This window comes from Macrotis lagotis, chromosome 1 (genome assembly GCF_037893015.1).
Source record: "Macrotis lagotis isolate mMagLag1 chromosome 1, bilby.v1.9.chrom.fasta, whole genome shotgun sequence".
NCBI classification, from domain to species: Eukaryota; Metazoa; Chordata; class Mammalia; order Peramelemorphia; family Peramelidae; genus Macrotis; species Macrotis lagotis.
This window is the reverse complement of record NC_133658.1, coordinates 252,732,706-252,754,434: the sequence shown is the minus strand read 5'-3', so window position 1 is coordinate 252,754,434 and position 21,729 is coordinate 252,732,706. Positions and strand designations below refer to the sequence as shown.

The following is a 21,729-nucleotide window of genomic DNA, read 5'->3' as shown; positions in this document are numbered from 1 at the left end:
TACAAATTAGATCCACCTGGATTAATCTAGATGAGACTCACATGGAGGTAAGAAAAGACTTCTCCACTGAAGTCTTTGAATCTTACCAAAAGGAGGTTGTGGTCAGATATTGGCAACTCTGCTCTCCTCAGAGAAAAAAAAGGACTGGACTAAAATAATATCCATCAAATACTGACCCTTTCAGTTGTTCTTAGTTTCCTTTGCCAATCTGGGCTTTCTCAAAACTTTAACTATTCTAACACTGTTGTTATAGTACTATGCTGTACTTTTCTATTCATCCTCTATTACCACCTTTGTTTCCATCTTTTGTATGTTAGAAAAAAATATTTAGCAATTATTCCCTAATGGATAAAATTGCAGGACATAAATAGACAGCCCTCAAAAAATTGAAAATATTTAACATATGATTTTAACAATCATATGAAAGATTGCTCCAAATCATTAACAATGATAGAAATACGAGTCAAAATAACTCCAAAGTTCCCCCTCAAATGTAGCAAATTATCCAAGATAATAAGAAATATTAATAGGTTAGGAGGAACTATGGAACTTTAGGCACATTAAGATTTTGTTGATGGAATTTGTCCATCTTTCTATAAAGTAAAATTATGCTTTTAAAAAAAAAGTGACTAGACTATTCACATCCTCTGATACAGAAATTCCACTGCTAGGAGTCAAAGAAGTCAAAAAAGAAAGAAAAGTTCTATTTATGCAAACATATTTATAGCAGTACTTTTTGTAGTAGCAAAGAACTGGAAACCAAGTTGCTGGGAAACATATTGATTAGGGAGTTGATAAACAAATAGGGGCACATGAATAAGATTAAATGATGATATATCATAATGAATGATGATAAAAGAATTCAGAAAACTTGAGACTTACATGAATTAATGTAGAATCAAATAAACTAAAAATAGAAAGAAAATATACAAAATACATACATATACATATAATACTGTATTATATGTAGAAATGATAAAATGAAACCTGAATTTTAATTATAGTGACTAAGCTTGGCCCCAGAAAAAGAGTTGAGAAAGTATATCTACTGCTTCTTTGCAAAGGTGGGCAACTAAGGACATGTTAGTTTCCATGTCAGACATGGTTTATGTATTGGTTAATTTTGATGAATTGCTTGTTTTTCTTTTTTTCTTTTTAAATCTTTGCTACAAGAGATGGCATGCTATGAAAGGGAAGAAGTGATCTGTTCAGAAATTGATGTGATATAAAAATTTTTTAAATAAATTTTTTAAAAAATCAAAACTGACCAACCAAAATTGACCCTCTTATCTGCCCTGATTTCTTTAGGCAATTCCTTTTTTTTCTCCTTAATTTCTCCTTGTGACTTCACTATTTTTTTTGTAAGGCAAACAGGGTTAAGTGGCTTGCCCAAGGCCACACAGCTAGGTAATTAGTAAGTGTCTGAGACCGAATTTGAACCCAGGTACTCCTGACTCCAGGGCCAGTGCTTTATCCACTACACCACCTAGCCACCCTGTGACTTCACTATTTCATTCCTGAGAATTTCTTATCAAGCTTTCTAGATTGACTTCTCTGCTAGAAATTTAGACCATCCCATCCTACCCATTCTTTCTTGAAACATTTGAAAACCTACTCTCCAAAAAATCTAGGGAACAAAGTAAACTTCTCAACTTTTCTTCCCCTCTTTATCACAAAGTCTAGGATAAAACAGTTTCTTGTCTCCAAAGTTTTCATTACTTCTAATTCAGTAATCATTTTTTTCTTGTTGGTGAAAATAAAGAGATTTCCCTCACTGACTTCTCCACCTTTAGAAAGATGAAATTATCATAAAGGTAAATCACAAAATTATTAACCCTCTTGGTAAAGAGAGACTGGCTGTGCTGTTCTTCTCAGAGAGACTAAATACTGGGATAGAATCATTCTATCTATTTCTACAAGTATTATTAGTCTAGAGGAGGTAGCTTTTTAGATTCAAGCTATAAATTTTTGATTTGACCCCTTCCTACCAAATTATAGTTCCATAATGAACATACATAGAAAATTGCAAATAAACCTATTTATTCAAGTTAATAGCAAACAGAAATCAGAAAAAGTATGCATATGCAAATATATATCAGATAATACAGAGAAGAAACTCTCCCATTGGAAGATAAAGGGGGGCAGGGAATGAGAGAGAGAGAGAGATTTCCCCAAATGGAAATTCCCCAAAGTCTCTAGAGTTAGCAAACTGGAGATAGAGACATGATAGATACTACTATATACTACTATTTCTAACTTCTCAAAGTCTTTCTCCCTCTTCAATGACCTGAAAAGAGGCTGGAGTCATGTATCTTCTCTCTTGAAGCTGGAAACTAAGGCAGTGGATAGAGCACCAACCCTGGAGTCAGGAGAACCTGAGTTCAAATCCAGCCGAAGACATTTAACAATTGCCTAGCTGTGTGACCTTGACCAAGTCACTTAATCCCATTGTCTGAAATAAAATTTTAAAAAAAGAAGAAGAAGCCGGAAGCTAGCAAAGCCTGAAAAAACTAGATCTCTTTTCTCTGTCTCCTACCAGTTTTTCCTGCCCCTCACACAGGTGTGGGTCATTGAGTAATCAGTTTCCAAAGAGTCTCATGCAAGTAGTCCTTTGAACCAAAGGTGACATTTCTCCCCTGGGCTAAAACTATTTCCAATCCCCAGCAAAGATTATCTAGCACAACCTCAAAACCTACAACTAGGGACAGCTAGGTGGTGCAGTGGATAGAGCACTAGCCCTAGAGTCAGGAGTATCTGGGTTCAAATCCAGCCTCAGACACTTAATAACTACTTAGCTGTGTTGCCTTGGGCAAGCCACTTAACCCCCATTGCCTTGAAAAAACCTAAAAGAAAACCTACAACTATGCAATACAAACACATATATCAGGATTAAAAAACAAAAAGATTGACTTTCCCAACATTTTAGTTAACCAACTTAGTATGCCTTTGAAAGTAAAAGAAAATAAATGCACATTAATAGACATGCAGTAGATAAGGCATTAGAGAGCACAACCTGAGAAGACTCTACAGTGACAACATGCCAAATTCTATAAAGGCATGACACGTCATATTTTTAAGGTACATGCACATCTACGGTATGAAGAAATCAATAAAAATCAACAGGCATAGCCAACAAAGTTAGCTAACTTCAACAAAAACATCAATAGTATATAAAAATGCAACTTAACCATAAATATTAGCATATACAAAAAACAAAAGATATTGCTTTAAAGGAATATTATTGTTCTATAAAAAATGATAAGCAGGCAGATTTCAGAAAAACCTGGAAAGATTTACATGAACTGAGGCTGAGTGAAGTGAGGAGAAACAGAAAAACATTATACATAATAATAGTAACATAGTGTGATGATCAACTTTGACAGACTTAGCTCTTCTCAGCAATACAATAATCAAAAACAATTCTAAAAGTCTTGTGATAGAAAATTCCATCCATATCCAGAGAAAGAACTATAGAACCTGAATATGGATCAAAGCATGCTATTTTCACTTTTTTAAATTTGTTTTTTTTTCTGTCTAGGAATTTTCCCTTTTGTTCTGATTCTTTTTTCACAGCATGATTAATGTGGAAATATGTGTAATATGATTGTGCATATATAACTCATGTCTTAGGAAGATCGGAAGGAAGAAAACTTTGCAAAAATCAATGTTGAGAACTCTCTTTACATACAATTGGAAAAATAATTTTTTTTTTAAAGGCATTGCTTGGGTGATAAAGAAAAGTCAAGAGAAAGCCTTTAGAAAGGAGTGGAATGGAAGAAGGCAAGGAGGAATGAGTGAGCCTTCATTCTCATTAGAAATGGCTCAAAGAGGAAATAACATATACACTTAATAGGGTATAGAAATCTAACTTACCCTAGAGAAAAATGAGAGGAAAGCGATGAGATAAGGAGGAATGGGGGAGGGGAGGGGGGAGTGGGTGATAGAAGAGAGGGAAGATTGTGGGAGAGGGTACTCAGATACAATACACTTCTGAACAGGGACAGAATGAAAGGAGAAAGAGAATGGAATAGATGAGAGAGGAGAGGAATAGAGTGGAAGGAAATACAGCTAGTGATAGCAACTCTGGGAAAAATACTGAAGCAATTTCTCTGGTGGCTATGATGGGGAAGGCAACTCATCCTAGAGACAGAGGTATTGGAATCTGAACACAGACTGAAGTACACTTTTTTTTCTCTCTCATTATTTTTGAGGTTTCTCATCTTTTTTTTGGGGGGGGGAGGGGGTTTATGATTACTCTCACAACAAGATTATTGTCATAATGTAAAATAAATAATAAAAAATTTAAAAAACACAGAGACAGGGACATTTCTAGCCATTATTGCATTGATGTTATGTCTTATCTTTTTTTTTAGTAATTTATATTCTAATCTGAAACACAATTTTCATATTGATATTTGTTAGTTGTCTGATTTCTTTCAGCAAAATGCAGTTTTCTTTATTGTTCTTTTATACAGTGTTAATGTTTATTATGTTTTACTTTGTTTTGCATGATTACAACTTCTGAAGAAAAACAACACTATTCTCACTGGTTATTCTATTCCTTTTCACCTTCAATCCCTAATATTTTTTTTATACCTCTTTCCTTAGTTTTGTTGAACTTATTTTTCTCTCTTCCTTTTATCCAGCTTTTTAATAGACATCAAATAGCCATTGGACAGAAGTACCTTCTACTTAACCCAAATAAATTGTCAAGTAAAATTTCAAAAATAAATAAATAAATCAGGAGAAAAAAGAAAAACAAAAGACATTGCTGTAGTATGGACATAATAAAAAACATAGTCTAAAGAACATAATAGAAAAATAAGAAACTATAGTCAAGCATCACATGTGAGGCACCTTTTACATTGGCAATCTCTAGTTGTGTTGCTTAGAAACACGTGTAACTGTATCTTCAGATTTACCTGTAACATAACTTAATCTAGTGGTTTCAGTCATGTCTGATTCTTCATGTCCTCCTTTCCGGTTTTCTTGGTAAAGATACTAGAGGGGCAGCTAGGTGACCCAATGGATAGAACCCTTGAGTCAAGAGAATCTAAGTTCAAATCCAGCTTCAGACATTTGGCTCTTACTAGCTATATGACCCTGGGCAAGTCTCTTAACTCCTATTGCCTCAAAAAAAAAAAAGATACTAAAGTAGTTTCCCTTTTCCTCCTCCAGATCATTTTACAGATGAGGAACTGAAGCAAATAGGGCTAAATGCCCAGGATCACACAGTTAGTATGTGTCTTGAGACCAGATTTGAATTCAGGAAAATGAGTCTTCATTACTGACTGATCTTTCAGTTTCTTTGGCTGAGCTAGTAATTGGTATTGATGACCATCAGGGTCATTATTGACTTTATTTGACTACACTAGCAGCCATGCCAGGTCAGCTGTCAGTATATTCCTGCTCTCTGGGCTGAATCTGTGCCCTAGTAGTCTCTGCAACAGCTTTGGGTAGGAAAGGAATTACCTTTAGATTCAGTTTTCCTGCCCTGTACTAATACACACAATCTTCTTCCCTGGATGCATCATTTTCAGTACATTTTGGGGGGTCAAAAAAGTCTTTGTACAATCAATGGAAAGTCTCTTTTTCTCAGTCTTTGCCTAGATAGTATCCAACAGTTTTAATGTAAAGTACATAGTCAGTGCAGAGGGAAGGATTAAATATAAAAAATTTTTATGTTCAATATTTCCTCAACTTCATTCACCTTGATAGGGACATCCCTCCTATCCCACTTCATTGCTGTTGAATCATTTCAGTTGTATCCAACTCTCTATGACCCCATTTGGGGTTTTCTTGGCAAAGATACTCAAAGTGGTTTGCTATTTCCTTCTCCTCATTTTCCAGATGAGGAACTGAATGGGAGCAGGGCTGAGTGACTTACCCCAGCAAATAAATGTCTGAGGCCAAATTTGAACTCAAGAAGAGGAGTCCTGATTCCAGACTAGGCACTCTATTGACTGTGCCACCTATCTCCCTAGTCATTTTAAAAGTCTTCCCTAGAACTTCTATCTCCATTGTTCTTTTTCATTGAGTTTGATGATCCAAATAGCACATTGTATCCTTTAGGAGATGCGATGCATCTTGTACCATGTCTGTAAAGTTTAGATCTCTAGATCAAGGGCTAAGGTGGCCTTACAATAAAATTAAAAAAATAAAACAACTAGCTAACATTACCCTACCCTTGAGAAATTTGCTGTAGAATGAGTTGACTGGGGTGAAGTTTCTCTGGGAATAGAAATAAATTTCCTGATTTACAAGTTCCAGCCATAAAAAAGATTGTAGTCCATCCTTTTCTCTTCTATAAGCTCCTTATCACCTGCAGGATCAAATATAAAATCCTCTGTTTGTCTTTCCTGCCCTTCATAGGGTCACCTGCCTTCTACCTTACTCCCTTTCATATGCTCTGCTATGCAATGACATTGTTATAAATGGCTCATAATCATAAAAACTTACTCTGGAGTGATTAAAATAACTTTTATTAATTAATTAACTTTTCTGCAGAAAAGGACCATTTCCTCTAGTGGGAAGGTTCAGTCTTATGTGTAGTTTGAAAGGCTTTCTCTTCCCCTCTGAGCCAGCCATTGGTCTGAATTGTCAGGGTTACAATATAATCAATATGCCCACCCCATACCACCCTCTAATCTGTTTTCCTAGCCTGGTCATTATACTGATGAGCACAGGGGAGTGTATGGCAATATGTATGGACTTCATTAAGCAGGTGCACTTGCAGAGGACAAGAATTCTAGGTCCCTTGACTAGATGGAGCAAGTTTTTGACCTCCCCCTGGGCAAGGAGGCTTAATGTTGGGTGAGGGCACCTCATTTAACTCAATGATTGGTTAGAGTCATTTCTTTTGTCTCCTTTTTTGTCTTATAATCACATATCTACACATAGGCATAATAGCCACAGGTAGAGGGAAGTACTTGTAATGTATATATTTTTTAAACTAACACTCTCCTCTCACATTCTGTGGAAGCCAAATGCCCTACATTCCTTACAAACACCTGTATGGGGTTCTAACTCACTTGGTTGCCCCATATGCCTAGAATTTACTCTCTCCCATCTCTGCCTCCTGGTTTCTCTGACTTCTTTAAAGACTCAGCTTAAGTCTTTCCTTCTGCAAGTAACCTTTCCTAGTCCTCCTTAATCTTAGTGCTTCTCTCTGAGACTACCTAAAATTAATATTGTATATAACTTATTTGTAAATAGTTGTTTGCATGTTGTCTACCTCATTAAATTATGAGGTCCTTGAAGACAGGTCTATTTTTGTCTTTCCTTATATTCATTTTATATTTCTTTCCTTTTGTCTCTATTTATCACTTACTGTGCTTGCCTTGCCTATAGCAGGCTCTTAATTGACAGGCTGGTCTAAGGGGATATATACATCAAGCTGAAAAGTGAAATATGAAATTAACTAAATGTAGTTTTGTCTATAACAAGTGACCAATTTTGATTTCAGCATCACTTATGAGAAACTGAGGAAAGGAGTCTATGCCTTACATAGGGAAGATAGAGAAAACTATAAAATGGTTTGATGTATAACAGAGAAGATGGGAGGCAGTCATAAAAAACAGGAATCTGCTTCTCCTGATAAGAATGGGTAAACTTGCAACAGGAATGCAAGAAACCATAAAATTAGAATACTGGGTAAATTAATGAATAAACTGGCACAGTCTAGTCAGTTTCACATGTTTGTGTTATGCATCCAAATAAGAACAAAAAAGCCTAAAGGCCTAGGTCACCAAATTGTGGGGAAGGGGAGGTTTGATAAGGAATGGGGACTTATGTGGGAAGAAAATTAGATACTTCAAATAGGCCTTTGACTTCTATAATACCCAGCCAACTGGGGATATGGGAAGGACTTGTGTTTCTAGAGTATGAAAAAGCTATACTGTTGTGCCCCAGGTGTGTTTATTTCTGGGAGTCACTGTTCTTAAGAATCTTATAATAAAGGATCCTCTTTGCTTCTCTAATGGCTATTCTGAATTCTTGGGAAGGTGTTTGTTTCTTACATTGTCTATACTTGATTTTTTTTAAAACTATATAAGTTTTTTCCATTGGTTTCCCCAGTTATTCTGACACAGGAAAGAATACAGTTGTCTGAAACACATTACCAAAGCAAAGCCCTAGGAATCCTTAGGGTCAATGCAGTCTTTATTGAATTTATTGAATTGCAAAGAAAGTCCTATGCTAGAGGTGAGAGTCTAGAAGATTTAGGGTTGTTTTGTTTTGGTTTTTTTTGCAAGGCAAATGGAGTTAAGTGGCTTGCCCTAGGCCACACAGCTAGGTAATTATTAAGTGTCTGAGATCAGATTTGAACCCAGGTACTCCTGACTCCAGGGCTGGTACTTTATCCACTGTACCACCTAGCCACCCCCAGAAGATTTAGTTTTAAAAAGAATGAAATTTGGCATCAGAAAAATACAGTTGGAATTTCGGTTCTGTTCTCTATGTGGTTTTTGAGCAGATGCCTATCTGAATCTGTTTTCTTAATCTGTAAAATATAGGAGTTGGACTAGACTCTAAATTCTACCCAGGTATAAATCCTATCAACTAAAGTCCCTTTGTCCTTATACAAGGATTAGTTAGAAATTCCACATAATATAATCAACAAACATTGATTAGTTTCCTGGACTTGTTATTGGGTCAAAGGTATAGCCACTGTGGTTACTGCCCACAAGTTGTTTACAATCTAGCAGGGAGAATATTTAGATCACTTTAATGCCATATGGAATTTAAATGCACAGAAGAGGTACAGGCAATATTAGGGGGTCATAGCTTTAGAAGTGAAAAAGAAACTTATCTAGAGCCTATCTAAACTAGGGGTTTGATTTGGTTTGGTTTTTTTTTTTTAGACTAGGGGCTTTTAATCTTTTTTGTGTCATGGAACTTTTCTGGTGTCTTATGAGCCTTTCTCAGAATAATGCTTTTAAATGATTAATGGAAATGCTAACTTTCAGTTAAGGGTTTAGAGAAAATAAAGCTATCATTTTTCTCATCCTATTAATTGATTTAAAGACTACCTCGTGTCTCTTCATCTTTGTCTTATAAGGACAAACTACTATTCCATTAATTTTTTTTTCCATTCCAAATTTTCTCCCTCCTCTTCCCTTCCTTCCCCTCTTCCTAAAATGGTAAACAAGTTGATATAGGTTTTATATATGAACAACCATATAAAACATATTTCCATATTAGTCATGTAATGAAAAAAGGAACAGAACAAAAGGAAAAAAGATGGGAAAAATGAAAATCCGATGTTTTGATCTGGAGGTGTATAGCTGTTTCCATAATGAGTCATTTAGATTTGCTTGGCTCATTGTATTGCTTGAGAATAAATAATTCATTTAGAATTGATCATCATGTAATATTGTTATTACTGTACACAATGTTTTTCCTAGTTCTGCTCACTTCACTTTGTTGAACACTATTATTTTTAAGTCTGTCTTTTCTAGCTCATCTATTCCACATTTTTCAAGCAGCACTCTCCTCATCACCCCTCTTAGAACCTAGCTAGCTAGGGGGAGGCTAGGTGGTGGCTAGGTGGCACAGTGAATAGAGCACTGGCCTTGGAGTCAGGAGTACCTGGGTTCAAATGCGACCTCAGACACCTAATAATTACCTAGCCGTGTGGCCTTGGGCAAGTCACTTAACCCCATTGCCTTGAAAAAAATCTTAAAAAAAAAAAAAAGAACCTAGCTAGCTTTCTTCAAAACTTCCAGAGATTAAGTTCACTATGCCATACTACTTCTATAGGGAAAGAGAGACAGTTCACTTCCAACTGGGGAAAGTTAGCATTTGATGTGAGATGGAAAAACACCATCCCCACTAGCTATTGTCCCATATTCTTCATAAACTTTGAGGCTAAAATCTTTGCGTTTACATTAGAAGCTTCCAATTCCTCTCCTCTCATTTTCTTCTAAACACTACAATTTGGCATACAGTTTCATCATTCAACAGAAATTGTTCTCTCCAAATTTACCAATGATCTCTTAATTGCCAAATCTAATGACCTTTTCTCAAATCTCATTCTTCTTGACCTCTTAGTAGCTTGTGACACTATTGATCACCTCCTCCTCTTAGACATTCTTTGCTTGCTAGATTTTTGTGGTATTACTCTTTCTTGATTCTCTTCCAATCTCTCTCTGGCAATCTTATCAGTCTCCTTTATTACTTCTTCATACATGCCAAGCTCAATAAACATGAATATTTTTCAAGGCTCTGTTTTGGGTTCTCTTCTCCCTCTATTCTATCTCTATTGATAAATTTATTAGCCTCATGATTTCAATGATGCAGATGATTCCTAGGTCTATAAATCCAGCTGTAACTCTCTGCAGAGTTATAATCAAATATCTCCAACTATCTCTTGGGACATCTCTACTAAATGTCCCATAGGTTTATTATGTTTCTCCCCAAACTCTGCCCCTTTCCTGTTATATTGTCTTATCACTTCCTTTTAATGTCCAGAGCACCAGTATGCTTATATCCAAGTATGGTATCATCCTCAGTTCTTCATTCTCATGTATCTCATATATTCAACCTATTTTGCCAAGTCTTGTTTCTACTTTCACAACATCTCCCATGTACCTTCCTTCTTTCTATTCAGAGTCTTTATCACCTCTCACCCAGATTCCAATAGCCTTCTAACTGGTCTTCCTGCTTCAAATCTCTCTTCACTTCAGCTCATCCTCTATTCAGCTACTAGGTGATTTTTTTTCTGTAGTATAGGCCTGATCATACTATCTTTGGCTCAGTGGCCTACAGTGGTTCCCTAATTCTCTTGGATAAAATATAAATACATCTTTTTGGCATTTAAAGGCCTAATATCTTGGTTATAGCCCCTTCCTACCTTACCATCTCCTTACTCTTTTTTTTTTTTAACTTCATCTCCTTACTCTTGACTCCATGAATTTAATTTTTCAGAAATTCGGTCTTCTTGAAGTTTCTCTAACATCGCCAGCATTTACAAACATTCCATCTCCCTGTCTTTGCATTTGTTGTTTCCAATACCTATAATTACTTGCACTCTGAGTTTCCCTGTCTCAACTCAGATCTGAACATCTACAGGAGGCCTTGCCTAATTTTCTCCCTCCTGGAACAGGTGCTAGTTTGTTCCACTTAGATTGTGGGGGAAGAAGAGACAAGCTGATGGAGTAAAGACAGATTGTCTTCCATCTACTCTGTACATGTCATAAATATATATGTATATATATATATATATATATGTATATGTTAACTTAGTTGTTGATATGTTGTTTGCTGCATTAGAATGTGAACTCATTGAAGACAGGGACTAGTTTAGCTTTCCTTTGTATCTTTAGCACATTTGCTTGTTGACAAACTGAACAGGTGTAAGTGGGGGAGGTTATTTTAGGGCAGAGGGAATAGCTTGAGCAAAGTGATAGATTCAGGTATTAATTAATGAGAGGAAAATACTGCTTGACTGAAATAAAGAACAGGATGAGATAAAAGCTACAGAAAAATCAGAGGATGATTTTTACATTTTCTTATAGGGTAGTGCAAGTAGAACAGAGATTTGACTTTAGAGTAAAGAAGAGGGGCAGCTAGGTGGCCCAGTGGATAAAGCACCGGCCCTGGAGTCAGGAGTACCTGGGTTCAAATCCGGTTTTAGACACTTAATAATTACCTAGCTGTGTGGCCTTGGGCAAGCCACTTAACTCCATTTGCCTTGCAAAAACCTAAAAAAAAAAAAAAAAGGTAGAGAAGGCAGAAATGTATGGATTTTGTGTTACAGGTTAAGTTTCCTGGGAGAGGACCTTTATAAGAAGCATAGAAAAGAGATGATACTGGCTAATCAGTTTTAAGTGTTCCTCACCCAAAAATCATACAGCAGGGGGTATTTCATTTGAGAGGCAACATGCCCTTCAAATATCATTCTGTATACTGCCTCCTTCCATTATGGAATGAAATTTAGCCCCTCTTGCATCAAAAGTATCATGGAATTTATAGATGAAAAGGGATCTTGTAGAGATATTCATTTCACAGCTGAGGAAAGTCAGTTCCAATTAATCAAAAAACTGGAAATAACAAGAAAGTTACTTAAATCAGTACTGGGGAAGAGAAACCCACTTGTCCCTCCCAACATAGTTTCTTTGAAGACTAGTTTTTTCCTCTCAATGACAATAGTCTGATCTAGCTAAGAAAGAATGATGTTGGGGATCAGAGTTCAGGGGATCTGATTTCTAGCCAATTCTCTGTGACCCTGTGGGCCAATACTGTCATTAAGGTTTTCTTGGCAAGCAAAGATACTTGAATAATTTGCAGTTTCCTTCTCCAAGAAATTAAGGCAGGGGCTAAATGACTTGCCCAGGGTCACACAACTAGTATCTGAGGCCAGATTTGAATTTAGATTTTCCTGAGTATAGCCACCTTTGGACCAGTGACCCTAGGCAAGTTACCAGGCCCGGGATGCTTCACTTTGTCAAAGAGCCTCTCCACGGAACCTCATCGACCTATCGGAAATAAATATGTGGTTAACTTTTCCAGAGTTTGTCATAATCAGGGACAAACGTTGCCGGGTGCTTTGGCCTTAAGACAAGCAAAGCCGAAGGTGCTAGATTGACAAGCACATTGATTGGTATTTCTTTTAAATCTGGGATTTCTCCAGCATTTATGGGGATTAGGAGAAACCTATAGCTAGAAGAGTCAGATCCCTCCTGGCAAAAGGGAGGCCTTAAATAGAGGTCGGCTCTGACTTGTCCGATCAAAGAAGGGTCAAATGGGAAGAGTCAGAGAGAAGGGTCCGGGAAGAGGCGGACAGTGGAGGTGGCTCGCGGGGCCCCTTATTTGAGGGGCAGAACTCCTGGTTGACAGCTTGTAAACAAAGGCGCTGGAGCTCCGGGCAGCGTCTCGCTCTTGCAGCCTGCGAAGTGCTGGAAGCCCCCAGGGCCCCGGCTGCCCCCGGGCCGGGGGTGGAACAGGACAGCCGCCCGGCAGGGACTCGGGCCGGGGAGCTTAGGCGCCGGAGTGCCGGGCCGAGAGTCGGGGAGGCCCGCTCACTGCCCGGTGCCCCGGCGCTGCCACTGCCCGCGGCCGCAGGGGGCACCGTGTGTGGGGCGCGGGCCCACGCGGCCGAGCCCTTCGGGGCATCGGGCCCGGCCCGGCGGACGAGGAGCCAAGGTCACGGGCGCCGGGGCAGGCAGCACTCGAATCCACGCCTCCTGCCTGGCGGTCTGGCCGGCACCGCAGCGCCGCCGCTGGGGCGGCCGCCGCTTCCTCCTCCAGCAGGGCCGCGGGGCGCTCGGGGGTCCCACCGGAGGGAGTCTGGGGGAGTTCCCTTCTCCGGGGGTGGGGGCGGGGGGTGGAGAGAAGGCGCCAGATGTGCCTCGGGGCGGTCCCCAGATGTGTCCCTCCTCCCTCCCTCACCCGAACGCGTCGGATTGGCCGGGCTGCCGATCGAACCTCTAGCTTGCTCGCCATTGGCTAGGACCGCCCCTGGAACGGGCGCTGATTGGCCGTGACGCGCAGGGGCCCGGGCGAGGCCCAGTCGCGGCCCCGCCGCCGCCGCCGCCGCCGCCGCCGCCGCAGCTTTATCCCCTGCCCGTTCAGCGGGATCCGCGGTCGCTCCATGCGGCGCTCCGGGCCGCAGCTGCTGCGCCGCTCGAGAGCCGGGGCCGGGGCGCGGGGCTGAGGCCGGGGCCGGAGCCATGGCGGGCGGCGGGGGCGGCGGGGGCCGCGGCTGCCCGGAGCCGGACGAGCCCTCGGAGCCCGGACGCGGCCCCGAGGAGGAGGAGGCGGCGGCGGCGGCGGCGGACGGCGGGGGCCGGCGCTGGGGAGCGCAGCACGCCGGGGCCCGCGAGCTGGCCCAGCTCTACTCCCCAGGTAGGACGGCCGGCCGGCCGGCCTCGGGCGGCCCCTCCCGGGCTGCATCTCCATCCCGGGGCCGCCCTGCCCCAGCCTAGAACCTCCCCGCCGCAGCGACCGCCCCTACAGCCTTCCGGGGGCCGCCCGAGCAGCCTCCCCGGGGGCCGGGGGTGCCCGGGCCTGCTGCAGCCCGCCGGCCCCGGCGCGAAATGGCTCCGAGGGCCTCCCCGCCCCGGAGACGCCCAGTGCCCGGAGGGACCCGGGGCTCCGGCGCCTGGCCGGAGTGGGGGAGACACCCGGGGCCCGTTCTTGGTGCGTCCCCCGGGGGCCTGGAGGCCGGCCAGCTCGAGCGGGACCCCAGCCTGCCCTGCTCCCCCCTCCCGTGCCCTCCTCCTCCATTCAGAGGAACCCCAGCCCCGTCCTGCTGGCCAAGGCCAACATCAGCGTTCCCGGCGCCTCCGGATGTCTCATCCCGAAGGTCCTTTTCCCTGTCTCTCTCAAGGTCTTCCTATCCCAGAGATTTCAGATTTGTCATCGTTACCTCAGGAGCCCTTCCTGCACCCCCCCCCCCCGGGGAAATGGAGCCCTGTTACCTGGGGAACCCCCATCCTCTCCATTCTTTGCTCTGGCCTAATCCTTAGCTACTCAAAATCCTTGGAGTTTTCTGACCTTTCTCCCGGCAAATAACCCAAATGAAGGGAGAAGGAAGGTGGCCGAGTGCTACTGGCATTTCAAAAACTAGGTGATTCCATTCCTTCCCCTGTAATTAAGGAGGATGGAGTCTGTGCCTTTAATAGAGGCATCTTGACGTTTAGTCAGGTGGCCAAACCCAGTTCCTTCCCTCTCCTACCCAAAGCTGCTCTTGCTGTAAGGTACTCCTTTGTTTGCAAAATACCTTATCACTTTTTTCCTCTAGTTAATTTAATTGGATTAATTGGGTACCCACTGTGCATAGTTTTTTGCAAGCTGTGGTACAAATTGAGGCCTGGGCTTGGGTTGGTACTCCTTTTATTCAGTTTAGGAGCCCTGAGGCATGCCCCAAGTTCATTGGGTCACTTTTATGATTTGTGAACAAAATAAGTGCTTTGAAAACAGTAAATCTCTATGGTAGATGTTTTCTTCATGCTCCGTGAGGCAAAGACTGTGTCTTATCTTTTCTGTGTTCTGGGGATAATAGTATTTTGAATGAATGAGTGGATTAATGAGGGGGAAGTCCCCTGCTTTCATCTGAACTGCTTATCACTTAGTTTTATCACCTTTAACTTTAAATGGTGGGAAAAAAAATTGGAAATCTGGAGATTCAGACCTAGGCCCAGCTTTGTCTTTAACTAAATGAATGACCTTGGACTAAGTCCTTTGTTCTTTCTGAGCCTCAGTTTTCTCTGTTAAGAGAAGACTTTGGGCTAGTCCCCTTCCATCTTGAACTTGTCTTATGATTCTATGATTACTGAGTTCCAACCTTTGGTCACCATTCTCCAGCCTAATCACTATACCTTCTTCCTTCTACCTCTCCACCCCTGTGGAATGCTCACCTTTCTACCCCCCCCCCCAGGGCAATACAACAAACTACCCTTTGACCATCTGTTGGCCAACCACAATTCTCTCCTCTTTAAATCCTACCTGAACTTTTCTCTGAACTCTAGAGGGAAAGCACCAACTTTCCTTCCTCCCTCCTTGTCTAACTTCCTGATTTCTGTATTATCTTTTGCTTTAATTACTACCCTACTTAGGTATCTGATTTTACTGACATCCTTAGTAAGGGCCTAACTCACAAAAAAATGACTGGTATATTTGTGCAGCCCTCATCACCAGACCTGATGTCCTAAAAGCTAAGGACCAAGAGAGACTTGGGAGAAACCAAAGCAAGCAAGGCTAGGACAGAACTAGAATGGGAAATGTGTTAGCAAATTATTGTTCCTAATTTCTCTTGGTCTCTGGTTAGTCTGGTTTCTCTAAATTCCTTTTAGTAAGATCTCCATCCTGATTATGATTTTTCTGACCTTGAAACTACTTTATGGTCGGGCAAGCCTTGGACCTGCATTTATTTCTATGGAGCAGAGTAGGAGATGAGCTTTGAAATTATATTTCCCCATTTCCTCTAGGGCACCTATTTTTGGCAGGTGACTAAGGGAGCTCTATGACGGACCCAGGAAGCTGAAAAGCCCTTAGAAACACTGTAGTTTACCTTCCTCAAACACACACACACACAGTCTGTCTGTCTGTCTCTCTGTCTCTCTCTCACACTCACACTCTCTCACTACCCACTGGGGCGGGGTGAGCAAGATGGATTACTCCTTATTCCCTCTCTGAGATCCTCTCTCTGTCACTAGCTTTCTGTTAGACTTTTGCCAGTTCCCCTTCTAGGTCTTCCTGTCCTCTTTAATGAGAGGGTTGAACCAGAGGATCTGCCAAGAGTTGTTTAAGCATTAATATTTTCTGACAGTTTTTGAGGTATAGAATGCTCAGGTACCTTGTCCAGGATGACCATGGCCATGCTAGCTAGAACCTGAGGACCACCCTTCTGTACTGACACCCTGTAAAGGCAGAGTGGTCCCCTGCTCCTACTGCAGACAACTCTTCTACAGTCACACAGTATGGAGGCATGGAATCATATGTGAAGACTAGAAGGGACCAAAGTAGAATATTATTACAACTATGGAGATTATCTCTGATAATCTTAGTCTTAAAGTCTTAACTTTAAAGTTGAGGAGGTTTTTTTTAATCTCCTATTTAAAATCTTACCTAAACCTTTTTCCCTTTCTCCCCTCCCAGTTAAATATTCACTCCCTTAGTTATTGTTCAGTCACCTTCAGCCCATTCTTTGTGGCCCTATTTGAGGTTTTCTTGGCAAATATACTAGAATAGTTTTCCATTTCCTACATCAGATCATTTTATAGATGAGGTAACCAAAGCAAAAACGGTTAAGTTACTTGTCCAGGGTCACAAAACTACTAAGTGTCTGAGGTCAGATTTGAACTTAGGTCTTCCTGACATGACTCCAGGTCCAGTACTCTATCCATTCTGCCACATAGCTGTACCACATAACTGCTCATATTATTTACCTTAGGCTTCATTTATTCAAGGTCAGAGACTACTAATTCATTTTGGTCTGTATCCCCAGAAGCTTTGATTATATGGTACTTTTGCACATAGGTGGGTTGCAGCCCCATACACTCTTCAGAGGAGGAAGTTCATTCAGCAATTATATTAAGGGGCTACCTATAGAGGCTAGGCTTTTGGAAGGAAAAGGAAGAAAATGTGCAGCAAAGGACTGGCTAGTTCTAATCTGACCCCTTTTCCTTTTTTTTTTTTTTTTAGAAAGATTTTATTTATTTTGAGTTTTATAATTTTTCCCCCATTCTTGCTTTCCTACCCCCACAGAAGGCATCCTGTTAGTCTTTACATTGTTTCCATGATGTACATTGATCTCAGTTGAATGTGATAAGAGAAAAATCATATCCTTAAGGAAGAAAAAATAAAGTATAAGAGATAGCAAAATTACATAATAAGATAATTTTTTTTTCTAAATTGAAGGTAATAGTCTTTGGTCTTTGTTCAAACTCCACAATTCTTTCTCTGGATACAGATGGTATTCTCCATTGCAGATAGCCCAAAACTCTGACCCCCTTTTTCTTAGGATCTCAAAAACATCAGCTCATTTCTGCTAAAAAGACAGAGGGAATGGGTCTTGGGCCTAACCTTGAAACTGGGACTTCTGTATTAGCCCTAGGATTGCTCTGCTTTTCAGTCAGACTTTATCTAACCCTTGGGAGGAGAGGTAGGGAAGTTGGAGGATATAGAATTGACTGTCTATTTTTTTCTTCCCTAATGAGAGAACTTTCATGGGGGTAGGAGGGACAATTTTGGCCTGGTGTTTGCTAGTTTGGAGTTTGTTCTGCCCTGTTTTCACAAGTCTGACCTTGGGGCTCCCAGATCCCAGACAGGACCCCCCCCCCATTTAAGGGTTGAAGCCTCCATAGCTTTCAGGCCTAGATCTGTAGGAACTTTGAGAGTGTTTGGCTTCTTTGGGCTTGAGAAACCTAGATCTCAGCCTATTTACAGTGAGTAGCTTGGTTCACCTTGCTTTCTATCTTCCTGCAATAGAAAGTTTTCCTAGGACTGAACCTGAGCCTTGCCCAACCCTCAGCTTTGTGGGGATTTGAAACAGACAGGAAGGAGCTTCCAGAGGAAATATTATTGGTGACTCAACAAAGTTTCTCCAGTTCTTAGGACTGACTGGGAAGGTTATTTATTTTTCGTTCAGTCACCAAGAGAGTAAAATCAGAACAATGGGACAAAAGTGAGGCCTTTTGTTCCAGGTAGATATTGGACCAGGGAATCTTGGAGGTGGCTTCCAACCCTGAAATTACTTTCTATTAAAAGAGGATTGTGTTGAGAGTCAGGAGCTAGGCTTAATTCCCAGCTCTGCTAATTACTGCATGTTATCTTAGGCAAGTAACCTCCCCTCTCTGGATCTGTTTTCTCATCTGTTAAATGAAAGAATTGTACTGGATGATGTCTAATATCCTTTCTAGTTCTAAATCAGATGTTTTTCTGAATGACAAGTGGATTGGGGCCAGGAAGGAGAAGGGTTTATTTTGAGAGAGGTCATCAAACCCACAGCTCCCCTTTCTGCTTTGTTATGGTCAATCAACTGTTTCTTCCTGCCACTTCTCAGACTCAGTATCTGTCTTTTGAAATTGGCAGGAGAACTAACAAAAATCAGCCCATGGACCCATTTCCCTGGATCCCACCCATTGATTCCAGCTCTCTCTCTTTTTTTTTTTTAAATTAGATTTGAAACCAGAAAGAGAAAAGGTTGTCATGGCTCAGAATTGCCTTTTAAATGCCAAATGGCCCAGACACATACTCCTTGGGAAATGTTAGCAGTCAGGGTTTGGGGTGGGAGTGGGTACTAAAGCTGTCTCTCTATTCCAGAGGCTGCTAGTCCCAGAGGCTGCTAGTCCGCCATCTACCTCTTCAGATCCCAGAACCTTACCATCTGGCATTTCTAACAACTTTTTTGTGAACTTTGTCCCTTTTCTAGTTATGTGGATCCCACTAGGTTGAGGGGAAAGCTAGCCAAGAGTCAGCCTTCTGTCTCTAGAGTCATAGAATGCCAGGGTTGGAAGGACTTAGAACTAAGAGTTAAGAGAGGAGACATTGGGGTGTCTAGGTGGCACAGTGGATAAAGCACTGGCCCTGGAGTCAGGAGTACCTGGGTTCAAAATCGGTCTCAAACACTTAATAATTACCTAGCTGTGTGGCCTTGGGCAAGCCACTTAACCCCATTTGCCTTGCAAAAAAAAAATCTTAAAAAAAAGAGAGGAGACATGACCTTCCAGCTGGTATAATATAGCTGGTATTAGAATCTAAACCTTCCTATTTCTGGATATATGCAAACACACATTCTCTCTCTTTCTACTTCTATCCCCCCCCCCCCAAAAAAAAAAAGATTCTCATTCCTCTGTCTTCTGGGTAGAGATTTGAGTGAATAGGTTATTGTCCTAGTTGTTCAGTTTTATCTGACTCTTCATGACTACATTAGGGGTTTTCTTGACAAAAATACTGTAATGGTTTGCTATTTCCTTCTCCATCTCGTTTTAGGAATGAGAAAACTGAGACAAACAGAATTAAGTGACTTGCCCAGGGTCACTCAGCTAGTATCTTGAGTTCAGACTTGACCTTAGGAAGATGTGGGGTTTTTTTAGGACAATGGGGTTAAGTGACTTGCCCAAGGTCACACAGCTAGGTAATTATTAAATGTTTGAGGTTGGATTTGAATTCAAGTCCTCTGGACTCTATCTACTGCACCACCTAGCTGCCCCAGGATATGTCTTAACCCCAGGCTAGACACTCCATACACTGGACCACTAGACTGTCCCATTGTTACAGCACAAAAATATAAGTTTAGAAGAGCAGAATGAGAATTTAGAGGTCATTGAAGTTAGCCACACATTTTACAAATGAAGAAATTGAAGCAAGAACAGGGCAAGTAACCTAGGTCTAGAATCTTGGTCTCCTGACTACCAGTTGAGCTTCTTATCTCTCTCTTTTCTTTTCTTTTCTTTTTAAAGCTAACCACTCAATAAGTAAGTAGGAGCTTCTTATCTCTTTTTCTCCCTAACAACTCCAGGGAGTGAGTAAGAAGCCTGATTGATAAAGAAGACTCTCCCCAGCAGAAGGGTGGGGCTCAAGTGTAAGCAAAGCCAGAGATTTACCTAGTTTTCCTGTGTCCCATCTTATTAGTCCCCCCCCATGACACTGATAAGTTGTCTCCTTCAAATCATTCCTCATCACTCACAGTTTCTGAGCTGCCCTCTCAGAAGGCAATATTGGTATAGTGAAAATAATATTAGAATTAAAATCATAGGATCTAGCTTTGAACAGTTATTAACTGCTTGAGAGGTATAGGAGGTCCTTAGGGAAGACAGGCACCTCTGGTGTAAGGATTTTCCTAGCCCTTTTCATGGATGTTCATTTGCCTTTGGTGTGTTGACCTTTACACCTCCTCTCCCTTGGGACTCCAAGAAACTGTAGCCTGTCCAAGCACTCATACCCCAGCAGATGGTTAACCAGGTGGAGACTTTGAACCCATTGGTGAGTTAGGGGGATGTCTAAGAATGTGAAGATTCCCTCCACCCCCAGCCTCTGGTGGAATGGTCAGGTGAGCACAGTTTGTTCCAGTGGTCATGAAAGGTGACAGAAACGTATGCTGTGGAGCAATTAGAACTTGGTCAGACATGGAAAATTCCAAGGTCTTCCATTGCATTCCAGACCTTCATCAGTGGTCTTGACTTTTGTTTTACCTCTTGACCTGGATGATTGTGGCAAAGAGTGAGGCTGATAAGTTTGTGCAGCTCTACCTCACTTAGATCCAGTTCATGCTTAAGTCAAGACATGGCCCAGGATACATCATTGTTCCTCTTCATAACAAAGGACAAACAGCAAAAATTGCTACATGACCTTGAATCTCAGTTTCCTCATCTCTAGAATAAGGGAATAGGACTAGATGATCTTTAAGATCTGAATCTTGTGATCCTTTGTGCCAAAGTACTCAGTGTTATGTGTTCTATTATACTTGGTTAGTCTTCTAGTTCCTTAATCTGTCTAGCCACCTCCTCAAATCACTCCTTATTGTTCACTGTTTCTGAACTGTCTGCTCTTAATTACTGTTCCTTTCTGAATTGGAAATGAGCACTGGGCTTTTTGAGCTTTTTGGCCACCCTTTCCTTCATTGAATATCCATTCCACTTCGGTTAAGGCCTGAGGCTGATGGTGCTGTATAATAAATATTTTTCTCTTCCAGCCTCAAACTTACATACTTATGAAATTGAAAAGGGTTAGGGTTGTGATAAAGGTTAAAGAAAGAAACTTATTAAAATTCTGCAGTGACAAGAGAAAGACAAACTGGAAGGAGGTGACAGTAGAATAGAATGGAAAGGACTACAGATCTGGGAGACCTTGGCTCTCTAGAACTTTGCCACTGATAGTCTGTGTGAGCATTCATAAGTATCTGTATTTGGGGGCCTCTCAAATGAGTGGGTGGGATTAGAGTGATCTCCACAACCCTAGCAGCCATTCTTCTAGGGTGCTTTCCAGTTCTGGAAAGGCATTCAGTAGCTCTGACTCAGTAGACTAAAGCCAAGTGGCCAGTGCTTGATACAGTCTTTTAAGAAAGCAGAATGGAGATAGATCACCAAGGTGGACCTGAATGAGGGTGGGTATCAATTCAGTGAGCCTCATGGAAGATCAGACTTGAGTTGAGTCTTAGAGGAACAGTGGGACTCATCAGTAGCAGACATATTTGGGGAAAAAAATCTAATAGATCAATGGATTTTGATTAATAGAACCTGGGTTCAAATCTTTGTGGCATAGAACAAGCTCCTTTATCTCTTTGGG

At 41.3% G+C, this 21,729-nt stretch overlaps 1 protein-coding gene across 1 annotated transcript in view; it reads left to right on the top strand.

Annotated features, from left to right (window-relative positions):
* Positions 1 to 13,670: 13,670 nt before the first annotated feature.
* PEDS1 (plasmanylethanolamine desaturase 1) overlaps positions 13,671 to 21,729 on the top strand; it is a 35,191-nt gene continuing 27,132 nt past the window's right edge. The window contains exon 1 of the mRNA XM_074190053.1: positions 13,671 to 13,845. Coding sequence (XP_074046154.1) covers positions 13,671 to 13,845 — 175 coding nt within the window. The remainder of the gene's footprint in view (positions 13,846 to 21,729) is intronic.